Source organism: Balaenoptera ricei, chromosome 15 (genome assembly GCF_028023285.1).
Source record: "Balaenoptera ricei isolate mBalRic1 chromosome 15, mBalRic1.hap2, whole genome shotgun sequence".
Lineage (NCBI taxonomy): Eukaryota > Metazoa > Chordata > Mammalia > Artiodactyla > Balaenopteridae > Balaenoptera > Balaenoptera ricei.
The window spans coordinates 30,199,069-30,215,109 of NC_082653.1; the positions used below are offsets into that span (position 1 = coordinate 30,199,069).

At 38.0% G+C, this 16,041-nt stretch overlaps 1 protein-coding gene across 4 annotated transcripts in view; it reads left to right on the plus strand.

The window, feature by feature from the left end:
* PTPRA (protein tyrosine phosphatase receptor type A) overlaps positions 1-16,041 on the plus strand; it is a 185,449-nt gene that overhangs the window by 107,676 nt on the left and 61,732 nt on the right. For 3 of the 4 annotated variants that reach the window (XM_059895993.1, XM_059895992.1, XM_059895994.1), the window contains 2 exons: positions 7,230-7,308; positions 8,766-9,107. In XM_059895993.1, coding sequence (XP_059751976.1) covers positions 7,236-7,308; positions 8,766-9,107 — 415 coding nt within the window. In that variant the 5' untranslated portion in view covers positions 7,230-7,235. Of the gene's footprint in view, positions 1-7,229; positions 7,309-8,765; positions 9,108-16,041 lie in introns of those variants that run through there. The other variant, XM_059895995.1, reaches the window with a different exon arrangement.

Here is a 16,041-nt window from a genome sequence, read left to right on the forward strand (position 1 = left end):
CCAGAAAACTCCTAGAGCTAATCAATGAATTTGGTAAAGTAGCAGGATACAAAATTAATGCACAGAAATCTCTTGCATTCCTATACACTGATGATGAAAAATCTGAAAGTGAAATTAAGAAAACACTCCCATTTACCATTGCAACAAAAAGAATAAAATATCTAGGAATAAACCTACCTAAGGAGACAAAAGACCTGTATGCAGAAAATTATAAGACACTGATGAAAGAAATTAAAGATGATACAAATAGATGGAGAGATATACCATGTTCTTGGATTGGAAGAATCAACATTGTGAAAATGACTCTACTACCCAAAGCAATCTACAGATTCAATGCAATCCTTATCAAACGACCACTGGCATTTTTCACAGAACTAGAACAAAAAATTTCACAATTTGTATGGGAACACGAAAGACCCCGAATAGCCAAAGCAATCTTGAGAACGAAAAATGGAGCTGGAGGAATCAGGCTCCTTGACTTCAGACTATATTACAAAGCTACAGTAATCAAGACAGTTTGGTACTGGCACAAAAACAGAAATATAGATCAGTGGAACAGGATAGAAAGCCCAGAGATAAACCCACGCACATATGGTCACCTTATCTTTGATAAAGGAGGCAAGCATATACAGTGGAGAAAAGACAGCCCATTCAATAAGTGGTGCTGGGAAAATTGGACAGGTACATGTAAAAGTATGAAATTAGAACACTCCGTAACACCATACACAAAAATAAACTCAAAATGGATTAAAGACCTAAGTGTAAGGCCAGATACTATCAAACTCTTAGAGGAAAACATAGGCAGAACACTGTATGACATAAATCACAGCAAGATCCTTTTTGACCCAGCTCCTAGAGAAATGGAAATAAAAACACAAATAAACAAATGGGACCTAATGAAACTTAAAAGCTTTTGCACAGCAAAGGAAACCATAAACAAGACCAAAAGACAACCCTCAGAATGGGAGAAAATATTTGCAAATGAAGCAACTGACAAAGGATTAATCTCCAAGATTTACAAGCAGCTCATGCAGCTCAATAACAAAAAAACAAACAACCCAATCCAAAAATGGGCAGAAGACCTAAATAGACATTTCTCCAAAGAAGATATATACAGATTGCCAACAGACACATGAAAGAATGCTCAACATCATTAATCATTAGAGAAATGCAAATCAAAACTACAATGAAAAAATAAAAACAAAACAAACAAAAAAACTACAATGAGATATCATCTCACACCGGTCAGAATGGCCATCATCAAAAAATCTAAAAACAATAAATGCTGGAGAGGGTGTGGAGAAAAGGGAACACTCTTGCACTGTTCGTGGGAATGTAAATTGATACAGCCACTATGGAGAACAGTATGGAGGTTCCTTAAAAAACTAAAAATAGAACTACCATACGTCCCAGCAATCCCGCTACTGGGCATATACCCTGAGAAAACCATAATTCAAAAAGAGTCATGTACCAAAATGTTCGTTGCAGCTCTATTTACAATAGCCAGGACATGGTAGCAACCTAAGTGTCCATCATCGGATAAAGAAGATGTGGCACATATATACAATGGAATATTGCTCAGCCATAAAAAGAAACGAACTGGAGGTATTTGTAGTGAGGTGGATGGAGTTAGAGTCTGTCATACAGAGTGAAGTAAGTCAGAAAGAGAAAAACAAATACAGTATGCTAACACATATATATGGAATCTAAGGGGGAAAAAAAGGTCATGAAGAACCTAGTGGCAAGACGGGAATAAAGACACAGACCTACTAGAGAATGGACTTGAGGATATGGGGAGGGGGAGGGGTAAGATGTGACAGGGTGAGAGAGTGTCATGGACATATATACACTACCAAATGTAAAATAGATAGCTAGTGGGAAGCAGCTGCATAGCACAGGGAGATCAGCTCGGTGATTTGTGACCACCTAGAGGGGTGGGATAGGGAGGGTGGGAGGGAGGGAGATGCAAGAGGGAAGAGATATGGGAACATATGTATATGTATAACTGATTCACTTTGTTATAAAGCAGAAACTAACACACCATCGTAAAGCAATTATACTCCAATAAAGATGTTTAAAAAAAAAAAAGTATGGGTATATCTGTAAAATTCTCAAGTAGAATTGTGTCAAAGTGTTTGTGCTTTCGTAATTCTGATAAATATTTACAGATCGTATGAGAGTACTTGTTTACACAAACCCTTGCCCCAACGCAGTGTTGTTAAAGTTTTTTTATATTTGCGTATCTGACAGGTGAAAAATGATATCGCAGTATGGCTTTAATTTGGCTTTCTTTGATCATGAGTGACTTTAAGCATTTTTTCTTATATCAGTATTTAAGAGAACTATTTGGTTTTCTGTGAATTGTCTGTTTCATCTCCTGCTCTTTTGCCATCTCTTAATCTGTAGGAGTCCTTTATATATCGAGGAAAATAGACCTTTGTGAATGAGTTGGAAATATTTTTAAAGAGCTCATTCTTTAAAAATATGGAGGTAGCTGTTTTAGTGGAATGGTGGAAAAAGAAGCCAGATTGCCATGGAGACAACTCTTTCTAGAAATTTGGCTGTGAAGTGGAGTAGAGAGAGTGCTAGCTGGAGGACTGATATAGATTAAAAGGAGTTCTTTTCTTTGAGAAATTCTTAATTGTGTTTAAATGCTGTTATGAAAGGGCGTTAAAGCTAGGAGATGGTGTTAGAGGATCTACAGGACAAGGTTCCTAAGGGACTGAGATTCTTGGGAGGAATTGCAGAGAAGGAAGAAATTTGTAAATAAGGTGACTGGTAGCTAAGGGTGTCCCAGTCTAGTGGTTTCTCTTATCTCTGAAGTGAAGGCAAGGCCAACAGCCAAGGATATGAGAGGAGATGGTTGGAGAGGAGAGGAGGTTCTTTGAAATCACTGGAGCCTTAGAGAGAGAGCTGAGTAGGGAAATATAGAAGGATTGCAGAAAGTGTTCAGAGTTCCATTGAGGCAGAAACAGTGATCTTAACCTTATGGGTTGTTTGATTTTCTTAAGGAGCATTTGGCAGTCCAGGTGTAGGGCTGACGGATTAGTTCAGGGTTGGGGAATATTTCCCCCATGTAGGTGTAATAGAAGAACAACGTAGCAAAAGAATTTAGGGTATTAGCAAGGTAGTGATTGAGCTAACACCAAGTTTTCTTGGTTGAGTAGAGAAGGAAATAAAGACAGAACAGAGATATTGGAAAGAAAATTAGAGGTTCAAGGGACTGAAAGCCTGGGTGAGGTCAAAGTGCAGGTATAGTAGACATAATAGAGTGTGAACTGCAAGGGTAAGGGAGTATGGTTGGAGAGTGGGAAAGTATGATTCAGTATGAGAGCTTTTCCTGGTGCTGACAAAATCTAGAGTGCAGCCATTGTCATGACCGGCCCCAGTGGAGTGGAGGTATAAGGTCATTGGAGTTGAGGAAGTCAGGGAACTCAGAAACTTGTCTGGATGTGAATTGTGGCCGTCATCTGTAAAGATGTTGAAACAAAATCTTCCAGGAGAATATCAGGACTTTGGAATGGGAAGAAAACTGTGAGCCACAATGCAGTGTCTTCAGTGACAAGTGAGTGCCAGGAAATCATAAGGCAAAAAAGCCCTCAAGAACAGGGCGTATTAGAGCAGACTCCAGGAAAAGTGGTTTGCATATGGCATACTAGAGGACTGAGGAAGCCTCAACTGTACTTCCTGACTTTGCAGCTTTGGAATACTTGGAATGAAAGACTTGGAGACTGGAGGAGGGAAAGTAAGCATAGGTGTGGTTGCAGTTTAGTCAGGGTGTCAGAAGTCACAGGAATTTACCTGAGGGTCTTTATATCCTCTGGGAAGAATGAGGCCTTTACGATGGTTTTCCTGGTTGTGGTCCATGGATATACCTTGTTACTGACATGGCTCTTCTTAAATTCTGACACGCCTCTCACTCCCTAGTTTATGCATACAAATCCTCTCCAACTTGCCATCCAGTATGCATTTGTTCTTTTCCTTGAATTCTTTCACTTCACTTTCCTCTGCAGTTTCCTTCTTTTAGTTTTGCTTCTTATATTCATGCTTTGTAGTGAAATATATTTTCTTTTTAACTTACTTTTATTGATTATTTTTATTTAGAAAAATATCATGCTCCTTATTTGAAAAATCTTGGAAATAAAATACAATATAAAGAAAATAAAAATCAAAAAATGCTATGCTAAAATGTTTATAGATTTTTCCTTCCAGTCTTACTTTCATGCATATACATACATAAATTTAGTTGAGATCAAATGGTATATTCAGAGGTTTTTTTTAGTATTTATTTACTTATTTTTTTATTATTTATTTGGTTGTGCCAGGTCTTAGTAGCAGCTCTCGGGCTCCTTAGTTGCAGCTCTTGGGCTCCTTAGATGCAGCTCTCGGGCTCCTTAGTTGTGGTGTGTGAACTCAGTTGCAGCATGCATGTGAGATCTAGTTCCCTGACCAGGGATCAAACCTAGGCCCCCTGCAGTCGGAGCACAGAGTCTTAACCACTGCACCACCAGGGAAGTCCCTATATTCAATTTTGATCTGACAGGTTTTTTTAAGCTTAAAAATGATGGGCTTGTTCCATTTTCTTAAATTCTTCGAATATAGCATATCAAATAGCAACAATTATTGTCTTGAATAGCAGCGTAATACTACTGACTTTTCCCTATTTTCCCTATTTTTGGGTATTTGGATTGTTTGTATTTTTCCACTTAATGAATAGCTCCATATCATTTTAATCTGAGTTTCAGATTATTTATATATACTCAAGAACAGAACCTTGGAAATGGGTCAGAAAACAATGTGGGCACCTTTAAGATTCTTGTATAATCTTTCTGGAAAGGAGTTTGTTATTATAGGCTAATTGGTATTCCCATCAGTAGTTTGAGTTCTATTTTGAGTACCAAGGAGCACAATTGCTTGGGTCATATGGTAAGAGTATGTTTAGTTTTGTAAGAAACCACCAAACTGCCTTCCAAAGTGGCTACACCATTTTGCATTCCCACAATGAATGAGAGTTTCTCCTGCTCCGCAGAAGCACCGGGATTTGATGTTGTCAGTGTTTTGGATTTTGGGCATTCTGATAAGTGTGTAGTGGTATCTCATTGTTTTAATTTGCAATTCCCTAATGACATATGTTGCTGAACATCTTTTCATATGCTTTTTTGCCATTTGTGTATCTTCTTTGGTGAGGTGTCTGTTCAGGTCTGTTTTTTAATTGGGTTGATAGTTTTTTTATTCTTGAATTTTAAGAGTTCTTTATTTTGGATAGCAGTCCTTTACCTGATATGTGTTTGGCAAATATTTTCTCGCAGTCTGTGGCTTGTCTTCTCATTCTCTTGACATTGTCTTTTGCAGAGCAGAAGTTTTTAATTTTGATGAAGTGCAGCTTATTGATTATTTTTCTATGGCTCTGCCTTTGGTGTTGTATCTTAAAAGTCATTGCTAAACCCAAGGTCATGTAGTTTTCTCCTATGTTATCTTCCAGGAGTCTTTTGCATTTACATCTAGGTCTGTGATTCATTTTGAGTTAATTTTTGTGAAGAGTATAAGGTCTGTGTCTAGATTTTTTTTTTTTTTGTATATGTATGCCAAGCTATTCCAGCACCATTTTTTTGAAAAGACTATCTTTGCTCCATTGTATTGCCTTTTCTCCTTTGTAAAAGATCCATTGACTATATTTATGTGGGTCTATATCTGGATTCTGTCTCGTGTTCCATTGGTCTATTTGTCTGTTCTTTCACCAATACCACACTGCCTTGATTACTATTTGCTTTTTTATATTACTATTTGCTTTTACAATAACCCTCCAACTTTGCTCTCTCTGCTTAGCTAGTATTGAGCTAGCTATTCTCAGTCTTTTGCATCTCTATATAAACTTAACCAGTTGTTGATATCCACAAAATAGCTTGGTAGGATTTTGATTGAGATTGCACTGAATCTATAAACCAAGTTGGGAAGAACTGACGTCTTGACAATATTGAGTCCTCCTATCCATGAACATTGTTTATGATTGATTTCTTTTATATTTTGTAGCTTTTATTTTTTTCTATTGTCAGATATTCCATTTTTACCTTTGTGATTTATTCCTTTGTGATTTCTTACATTGCATTTATGTTTAGAAAATCCTTCCTCACTCTGAACTCACATTTTCATTTATTCCCTCTTAAAATGTGTTTGTAAGCATTTAATTTTTCAGCCCATCTGGATCTTATTTTGATATATGGAATGAGGTGATGGTCTAACCCCCTCCCCGCAAATACATTGTTATTTTTCCTAAAACCATGTCCTATTGGTTTATCAAGAATAGACATGGATACATACATAATAATCAGCCTTCCAATCTGTTTTCTAACCCTTATGGAGGGAATTGTATGCTTTCCCAATTTTGGATAATGGTCGGGGGGAAGAGTGGGGAACTGGTCAAATCTTTCATGGCTGTACCTTGGGAAAGCCACTGGCTGAACCCAAATTCCCTGCTAGCATGGTTACTGGTACCAGAGGCAAACTCCTGGGATGTGCATAAACCACCTGCGTTTCTCCATGCTCCCTCAGAGATTGTCATGTGCCACTTGGAGAGGCATGTTCTGATTCCCTTGGAGAGTCACTACCATATTAAATTACCTCTAGGCTGTGAGTCTTATGAAAATGGGACCTCTGAGTGTATTGCTCCCTAATTGTTTCCCTAGTACCTAGCTTAGTAAAGGGCATAGACATCTGAATGGATGAATGAGCCACTACTACCAATGGGAATGTGCCACAGCCCTCTGATATGGTTTGAAGTGAAATAAAAGGTTGAGAACAGCTGTATAATGTCTGCTTTGGAGGGCAGTACATTCATGCAGTCAACCTACCTTCTCCATACTTCTCATTCTGAAGACACTAAAGCTGCACATAGCAATTAACTGGGAAGCTTTTAAACAGATTGCTACCTGCCTCTCACCCCCAGAGATGTAGTCTGGCACAGGGATTTTTTTTTTTTGTTAAGTTCTTTGAGTGATTCTAAAGTACAGCCAAGGTGGAGAACCACTGCTCTTACTTATAGTTGTGTAAAGATTCAATTAAGTAGCCAGATTCCTGGGGAATTGTGCTTACCAGACTCCCAAAAGATCATTGGTCCTGTGTGTGCATTTTAATAGCTAGGAAGAGTTTGCCCAAAATACTCCTTTGGTGAGTAGTTTGGACATAGTTACAGTATAATGGGACCCTATCTAAAATGGCTCTCTATTTTCCAGGTCAACATGGATTCCTGGTTCCTTCTTGTTCTGCTTGTCAGTGGTCTGATACATGTTGGTGCCAACAACACTACCATAGGTAAAGTGCCATTTGATAAGACTGGTATTTGGAATAGAATTTTGGTTTTATGTTTAATGACCCAAATTTGAAGGCCTCGGTGGTACTGAAGAAAGAAAAAATATTAAAGTTTTACTTAAAAGTGATAGTAGGGCTTCCCTGGTGGCGCAGTTGTTGAGAATCTGCCTGCCAATGCAGGGCACACGGGTTCGAGCCCTGGTCTGGGAAGATCCCACATGCCGCGGAGCAACTAGGCCCGTGAGCCACAATTACTGAGCCTGCGCATCTGGAGCCTGTGCTCCGCAACGAGAGGCCACGATAATGAGAGGCCCACGCACCGCGATGAAGAGTGACCCCCACTTGCCACAACTAGAGAAAGCCCTCGCACAGAAACGAAGACCCAACACAGCCATAAATAAATAAATAAATAAAAATTTTTTAAAAAAAGTGATAGTAAAATGTCTTTGCACATCTCTGGGTTATAGTGTATGCTATGCTCAGCAGTGTTCTATATACCATATACTACTTTAAATAAAGAGATTATGTATTCATTCCTGAAAAGTTAAAAAAAAGAAAAGAAAACGGTTGCTATTTAAGACTCATATATTGATTATTGATTCTGAGGAACTAAGTAAAGAATCCAGTTTCTCCCTCCATTAGACAGTAATCCTTTGGAAGTGAGGGAAAGATTCAGCATTAAAAGAAGAGTATGTGCTACTTGGCATATACCCAGAGAAAACTGTAATTCAAAAAGATACATGCACCCCTGTGTTCATAGCTGCACTCTTCACAATAGCAAGAACATGGAAACAACCTAAATGTCGATCAACAGATAAAGATGTGGTACATATATACAATGGAATACTACTCAGCCATAAAAAAGAATGAAAAAAAAACGAATAATGCCATTTGTAGCTACATGGATACAACTAGAGATTATCATACTAAGTGAAGTAAGAAAGACAGATCCCATATGATACCATTTATATGTGGAATCTAAAATATGGCACAAATGAACCTATCTACAAAACAGAAATAGAGTCACAGACATAGAGAACAGACTTGTGGTTCCAAGGGGGAGAGGGGGAGGGAGAGGGATGGACTGGGAGTTTGAGGCTGGTAGATGCAAACTATTACATTTAGAATGGATAAAGAACAGGGTCCTACTATATAGCGCAGGGAGCTATATCCAATCTCCTGGGACAAACGATAATGGAAAAGAATATTAAAAAAGAATGTATATATATGTATAACTGAGTCACTTTGCTATACAGCAGAGATTGACACAACATTGTAAATCAATTATACTTCAATTTTTTAAAAAAGATAATAAAGTAAAAGAGTGTGAGTGTGTGTGTGTATCTGCTCATTGGTCTCCAAGTGTTTGAGAGTGTAGTAAGGGTTTGCTGCTTTGTGCCTCATACTGTTGAGCTCTCAAATTCTTTGTGTGATGTTTTCTTGTTTTTTCGTGTTTGTAGTTTCACCTTCAGTAGGCGTTACAAGATCTACTAAAGCATCTACAGCAGAATCACTTAAAGAAGAGACCAAAACTTCAAATCCTACTTCTTCGGTAACTTCTCCTTCCTTGGCACCAACATTCAGCCCAAGCCTAACTCTGGGACCCACCTATGTAACCACTGTCAATTCTTCAGACTCTGACAATGGGACCACAAGAACAGTAAGCACCAATTCTGTAGTCACTGCAGTTTCACCAAATGGAACATGGCTTCCAGATAACCAGTTCACAGATACCAGAACAGAACCTTGGGAGGGGAATGCCAGCACTGCAGCAACCACTCCAGAAACCTTTCCTCCTTCAGGTACTAGAGGTGGTTTCTATTTGTTCTTTCTTTTCCTCTTTGAGTTTGTTCACCCTTTTATTATTCTTGTTTGTTTTTTCTAGCCGTAAAATTTCTTGAAATAAGTAAAATCGCCCAAGCACAAAGTAACGAAACCTAGGTATAGGGGATTCTCAGGAATATCTGGTTAACACAGAGTTAAGAAGAAAGAAGAGAGGGGACTTCCCCCGTGGTCCAGTGGTTAAGACTCTGCACTTCCAATGCAGGGGGCCCAGGTTCGATCCCTGGTCAGGGAACTGAGATCCTGGGTGCCATGTGGCCAAAAAAAAAATAAAAGGAGGTAAGAAGATAGATTCTGGAGGTTATCCTGCTTTGCATGGGATCCTGGTTAGACTGGGGAGACTTAATCATGTTTAATGGTAGAGAAGAAGGTTGAAAATATAAGAGAAAGAGGAGAGCTAATTGATGATGCGAGAGACTGAAGATGAAAGGATAGTGAAACTGAGTAATAGTATTAGCCTTGAAAAGGAAGGGATCCATGGAGACCATGGGAAGGAGAAGGGGTCTGGGTGTCTATAACAATTAGATAAGAGTGGAAGGCCTGTGGCCAGGAGTAGAGTTAGGAAGAGGAATTCAGGGAAATAGTTAAGTTACACTGCCAGTTTGTTCAGGGCCTCAGCCCAGCCCACTTCTCTTCTTGAATCAATCACTGGTTGAAGTGGAAGTGGCTTTGAAGATAGAATCAGAGACCTGAATCTGAGACCAGGTGGGGTAGGGCAAATTTCCGAGGACTGGAGGGGGTCCCTCAAAGGGCTTCTGTGAGTAGTAAAGGAAATAATTGTTCCCTGACAGCTATATAATTGTCATTCCTTTTCTAGCACAAATCACTGTTACTCTTCTTTGGTCTTATCCCCTTGGCTCATATTTTTTCCTTGTTAGAAGGTGAGTGCCCCAGGTGGAATCACATATGGCTCCTGGGGGGCATATTTACTGAATTGAATCTCATTTGTTGATGACATCTTTTAGCTACTACACCTTACAACTCAGACCCTGCACCTGCCAGCTTTAATCCCATATTTTCTACTATAAAGGTTATGCAGCATTTGCAGTTAAGAGCACAATCTGCTGAGCCACACAACTTGATTTTGAATCCTAACTCTGCCATACACTAGCTGTGTGACAATAGGCAAGTCTATTTAACCTCTTTACCTCAGTTTCTTCATCAGTATATAAGAATGAATGATGATGATAGTACTTACTTCATAAAGGAGCTGTTAGGATTAAACAAGTTAATATGGGTAAAACATTTATAATGGGGCCTACATATGGTAAGCACTAATTTTAAGTGTTAGGCATCGTACTACGAGTTTTATAGAAGTAATTCCTGTGAAGTATCCTATGGATCCTATTAAGTAGGTTCTATTTTATGTTTTATAGGTGAAGGAGTTTTACAGTGTTTTTCAAAGCACAGGTCATGATCGATTCTTGAAATCAGTTTAGTGAGCCACCACAAATTTGTGTGTGTGTGGATGGTCCTCTTCCATTTTTATTCTTTTCATGTTACATATATTATTTTGTAAAACTTTTGTTTCAGCTATACACAAACACATACTGAGTAATGATGTAAAAATGTATTTCTTTCTGTAAATTATGGCCATTGCTTAGAGAGGAAAAGCAAAATAACTTGTATAAGCTGAAGTAGTAAATGGAAAAGGTGAGACTGTCACTGACTGTCTTCACAGCCTATGTTCTTCTATTCTGTACTGTCTTTCATTTAACAATTCTGTGAGATGACCAGGAGTAATTATCTCTTTTTAGTAGTTGCTTGATGTAAGACCTTAGAGGTTAAATAATTTGCCTTAGATCTGAAGGCTGTCAAGGAGCAAGTAAGACCTATTTCTCACTGCTGTTAGGGAACCGAGTTTTATATAATCCGCTGTAGGTCCAAATTATGCCATAGCTGAGAAACCAGTTACTATACAGTTAACACATTTCATGTCTCAGAGGAGGCTGAGACTGCCTTTCACTGGTGGCTCTTATTCAAGATCAGTAAAAGGAAAACTTTATGGTACATCAGGTGTTACAGCCTGAAACCCCACATCTGCCGTGTCACCACCATTTTATCAATCCTTCCATAATTGTTACATTGTAACTTTTGGTAAAATCAGTATTTGAGGGGCTTCCCTGATGGTGCAGTGGTTAAGAATCCGCCTGCCAATGCAGGGGACACGGGTTCGAGCCCTGGTCCAGGAAGATCCCACATGCCACGGAGCAACTAAGCCCGTGCGCCACAACTACTGAGCCTGAGCTCTAGAGCCCGCAAGCCACAACTACTGAGCCCACATGCCACAACTACTGAAGCCCGCACACCTAGAGCCCGTGCTCTGCAACAAGAGAAGCCACAACAATGAGAAGCCCGTGCACCACAACGAGGAGTATCGCCCACTCACCGCAACTAAAGAAAGCTCGTGCGCAGCAACGAAGACCCAACACAGCCATAAATAAATAAATAAATAAATAAATTTTTAAAAAATCAGTATTTGATGTTTTATATTACTATGACTATGTAATACTATTCCATGCTGAGCTGTGATGTGATTATTTTTTCTTTCTTGTACAATTTTTTCTGGATTTAATAATTACCTTTTATTTTTTGCTATTGGAAGCCACTTCTTCCCAGACTTTCCATAGCCTTGTAATACAGTTAGTTTTCCACAAAGTCAGACCTATTAGATAATCTGTTTATTTCTTTTTTACCTAGAGATCGTCCTCCTGAGTCCTCCATTGTCATTGTCTTATTGAAGCCTAGGTTTTTGGTTTTTTTTGTTTGTTTTTTTTTTTGAAGCCTAGGTTTTTTCTGATCACTAGGGCTGCTACTCAAGTGTCAGCCTGGGACTTCCCTTCTCTATCATTCTGGGAATTTCCTTTGCTGCTTCCTGGCTTCCATATTGTCTTCTTTCATGGATTACCCCATCACTTGGTAGAACATATCCTCCAGTAGCTTCCTGAGAACGGGGTCCATGGGAGGTAAATTGCATGAGGAATTACATGTCTAAAAATACCTTTAGGGATGTGTATAGAATTTGAGGAGATATTTTTTTTCCCTAGAATTTTTAAAGCATTGTCCTAACTGACTTCTAATTCCCAGGCTTGGAGAATTCTACTGCTATCCTGATTCCTAATTGTGTGTCTTTAAAGATCTTCTCTTCATCATTGGTGCCCTGAAATCTCATAGAAGTGGGTCTTGATGTAGGTCTTTTTCTTTCATTAATTATTTTGGGATAGGAGCTTTGGAGCTTTCGTCCTTCAGTTCTGGAAATTTTTCTTGTATTGGTTTAAAAATGTTCTTCCCTCTTCCATTTTCTCTGTTCTATTCGTCTAAAATCCTTATTATTTGAATATTGGACATATCCTGAATTAATTCTTTAATCTTAATTTTTCTTTCCTATTGACCTTTGCTTTGAGTTTGTTTTTCACTTTTCTAAAATAGCAAGTGTGTGTATATATATATACCCACACACACACACACACACACACATACATACCTTTTTTCTTCCATTTATAACACAGATAATAAATGTACTGTGTATGTTTCTACACATTACTTTTTTCAGTTAGCCTATCATACTTTTTCTGTATTATAGTAAGGGGCTACCTCATTGTATGGCTTTACCTTGATGTATTTATCCAGTCTGCCCTATTAGCCAATGTTAAGGTTGGGTTTTTTTTTTTAATTAATTAATTAATCTATTTATTTATTTTGGGCTGCGTTGGGTCTTCATTGCTGCGTGCGGGCTTTCTCTAGTTGCCGTGAGCAGGGGCTACTCTTCATTGTGGTGCATGGGCTTCTCATTGCGGTGGTTTCTCTTGTTGCGGAGCATGGGCTGTAGGCGCACGGGCTTTAGTAGTTGTGGCTCGTGGGCTTTAGAGCACAGGCTCAGTAGTTGTGGCGCACGGGCTTAGTTGCTCCGTGGCATGGGGGATCTTCCCGGACGAGGGATCGAACCCGTGTCCCCTGCATTGGCAGGTGGATTCTTAACCACTGCGCCACCAGGGAAGTCCCCCCACTGTTTTAATGACTGTAACTTTATAAAATACTTAATGTCTGATAAGATGAGTCATCCCTTGTTAATCTTATTTTTCAGAATTTTGCTAGCAATTCTTGATTATTTTTCTTCATAAGTGTTATATAATCAACTTGTATAGCTGGAAAAAAGTTTTTATAGATCATGTTAAGTTTATAGATTAACAGGGACAATTGATATTTTTAATTCTTCCTATCCAAGAATGCTGCGTATTCCATTTGCTAAAGTCTTTTATTTTGTATTTCTTGGAAGTGTTTTAAAATTTTCACCACTCGTGTTGCACGTGTTTTGTTCAGCTTATTTCTACATATTTCAAAGGTTTTTCTTTTTGTTTTGTTTTTGTTTTTTGTTAGTATAGGTGGAATATGGTATCTTCTAACTGGTTGCTGTTGGGGCTATGAAACCTATTTTTTTTTTAATTGAGATACAATTGACATATAATACTGTTTTAGTTTTAGCTGTACAACATAAGGCCATTGATTTTTGTACATACAATATATTTTATACTGATCATCATAATTAATTTCCTTTGTGTTTGACATAATTTTCTTCAATTATCATAAGTTTGCAAATCATCTCATCTGCAAATATCTTTTTAAATTTCCAAATTTTTAGATCTCTTTTCTTCTGTTTAAATGAATTGGTGAATACCTCTAGAACAAAGTTAGGAAATAATAGTAAAAGTAGATAGCCTTGTTTTGTACTTGACTCTAAGGAGGATGATCTCAGTTGTTTTTCATTAAACATGGTGTTGACTCTTGCGTTGAGATAAACATATTTATCGTGTTCAGGATTTATTGACTCATTCCTGTTTTAAAGAGTATTTATGTCAAGAAGCGGTGTTAAATTTTGCCAGTTGCCAGCTCAGCATCAATGAGCAAGATCTGTATGGGTTTTTTTCTTTTTTTATCATATGCTTCGGTGAATCATATTAATTGATTTTCTAATTTTGAACTATTTACATTCCAGCAAAAATAGCTCCACTTGGTCTTGTATTTTTCTTGAATGAACTGTTGCAATTTATTTGATATTATTTTATTTCGAATTTTTTCATTGATATTTTAAGTTATTTCTTTTTTTGTTAAAGATTTAATTTTTTATTTATTTTTGGCTGCGTTGGGTCTTTGTTGATGCACGTGGGCCTTCTGTAGTTGTGGAGAGCAGGGGCTGCTCTTCGTTGCAGTGCATGGGCTTCTTCTCGTGGTGGCTTCTCTTGATGCGGAGCACAGGCTCTAGGTGTGCGAGCTTCAGTAGTTGTGGCATGTGGGCTATAGAGCTCAGGCTCAGTAGTTGTGGCGCGCGGGCTTAGTTGCTCCACATCATGCGGGATCTTCCCGAACCAGGGATCGAACCCGTGTCCCCTGCATTGGCAGGTGGATTCTTATCCACTGCACCACCAGGGAAGTCCCTCTAAGTTATTTCTAAATGAGATTGGTATATGTGTTTCCTTTGTATGTATGCTATTTTTGATAAGTTTTGTTTGTCAGTGTTTTGTTTTGCTTCATAGAAAGAATTGAAGTTTACCTAGAAAATTTTGCATTTCATTTAGATTTTCAAAATTATTCAAATAGATTTGAGGAAAAGTCATCCCTTAGGGTTAATTTCTTACATAGCTGTGACTATTTCTTATTTTATATATTTAAGTCCTTTTTCCTATTTAGGTTGACTAACCATTTATCTATTTCATGGTTTGTTGCTTTTTTCTTCTAAAGAACCTGCTATTGTATATTTATTAGTTCTGTCATTTTTCAGTTTTTTATTTCATTAATTTCTTTTATTCTTATTTTTTCTGCTTTTCTTAGATTTATTTTGTGCTTTTTCTATCTTCCTGGATTGAATGCTTCATTTGTTTATTTTTATTCTTAATTAATATGTATTTAATGCTATGAATTTTTTATAAGCACAGCTTTAGGCATATCCTATAAGTGTTCCTGTAGGTAGTTATATTAGTTAGGGAGTGGTCTAAGCTACTCTGACAAAGACATACCAAAATTCATTGACCACTTAAGTCACTTAAGACACAGACATGTCTTTCTCTCCCTTTTCACATTCCAGAAGTAGACAGGGGGGCTTTGCCTCATCAGAGACCAAATTCCTTTTTTCTTGTGCCTCTGGTCCTGACAGTTGCCCTCATCTGCTTGGTCAAGAGATGGCTCTCATCACTGGGTTCTGGTTCCAGCCCCTGGGAAGGAGCAACAGAGGAAATAGTTACAAACAGTTTATTTTCCAAAGGGTGTGACCCAGAAGTTACTCTCACTGCTTTTGTTCACATCACACTGACTGGAATTCTTCATATGATTGCACCTAGAGTCTCAGAAATGTAGTCTCTAAATGGACAGGTTTGTGCTCAGCTAAAAGTGGGGGATGTTCTGTACTAAAGGCAAGAAGAGGAAGAGACTGATATTGGGGGAGCGTCGGTAGATTCTGCCGCAAGTGTGATTTGTTATTTGTTTAGGCATTTTGCAGTTCGGTTTTGATTTTAATTTTCAAGTGTTTTCTTACTTTGTTAATTTCTAGTTTTATTGCATCATGATAAAAGATATTGTCTGTACTGTTTCTACTATGAGGAATTTATAAGGGCTTGTGGATATTTCATAAGCCTTTGAAAAGGTTTTTTCTGTTAGTATACAGAGTTTGGTCTATGCCATTTAGATTTTATTATCTATTATCATTTAGGTCTTTTATATTTTTAACTTAATTTTGCCCTGTTGCATTTTAATGGCTTAAAAAGACATAAAGACCTCAAGTACCATTGTGTTTATATTTCTCTTGGCATTCTTGTATTTTTTATGAATGTTGACGCTGCATTGTTTTTGTACTCAGGGAGAAGGACAAACCATCGATAAAAGTTTAGTGAATCTGGGCAGTCT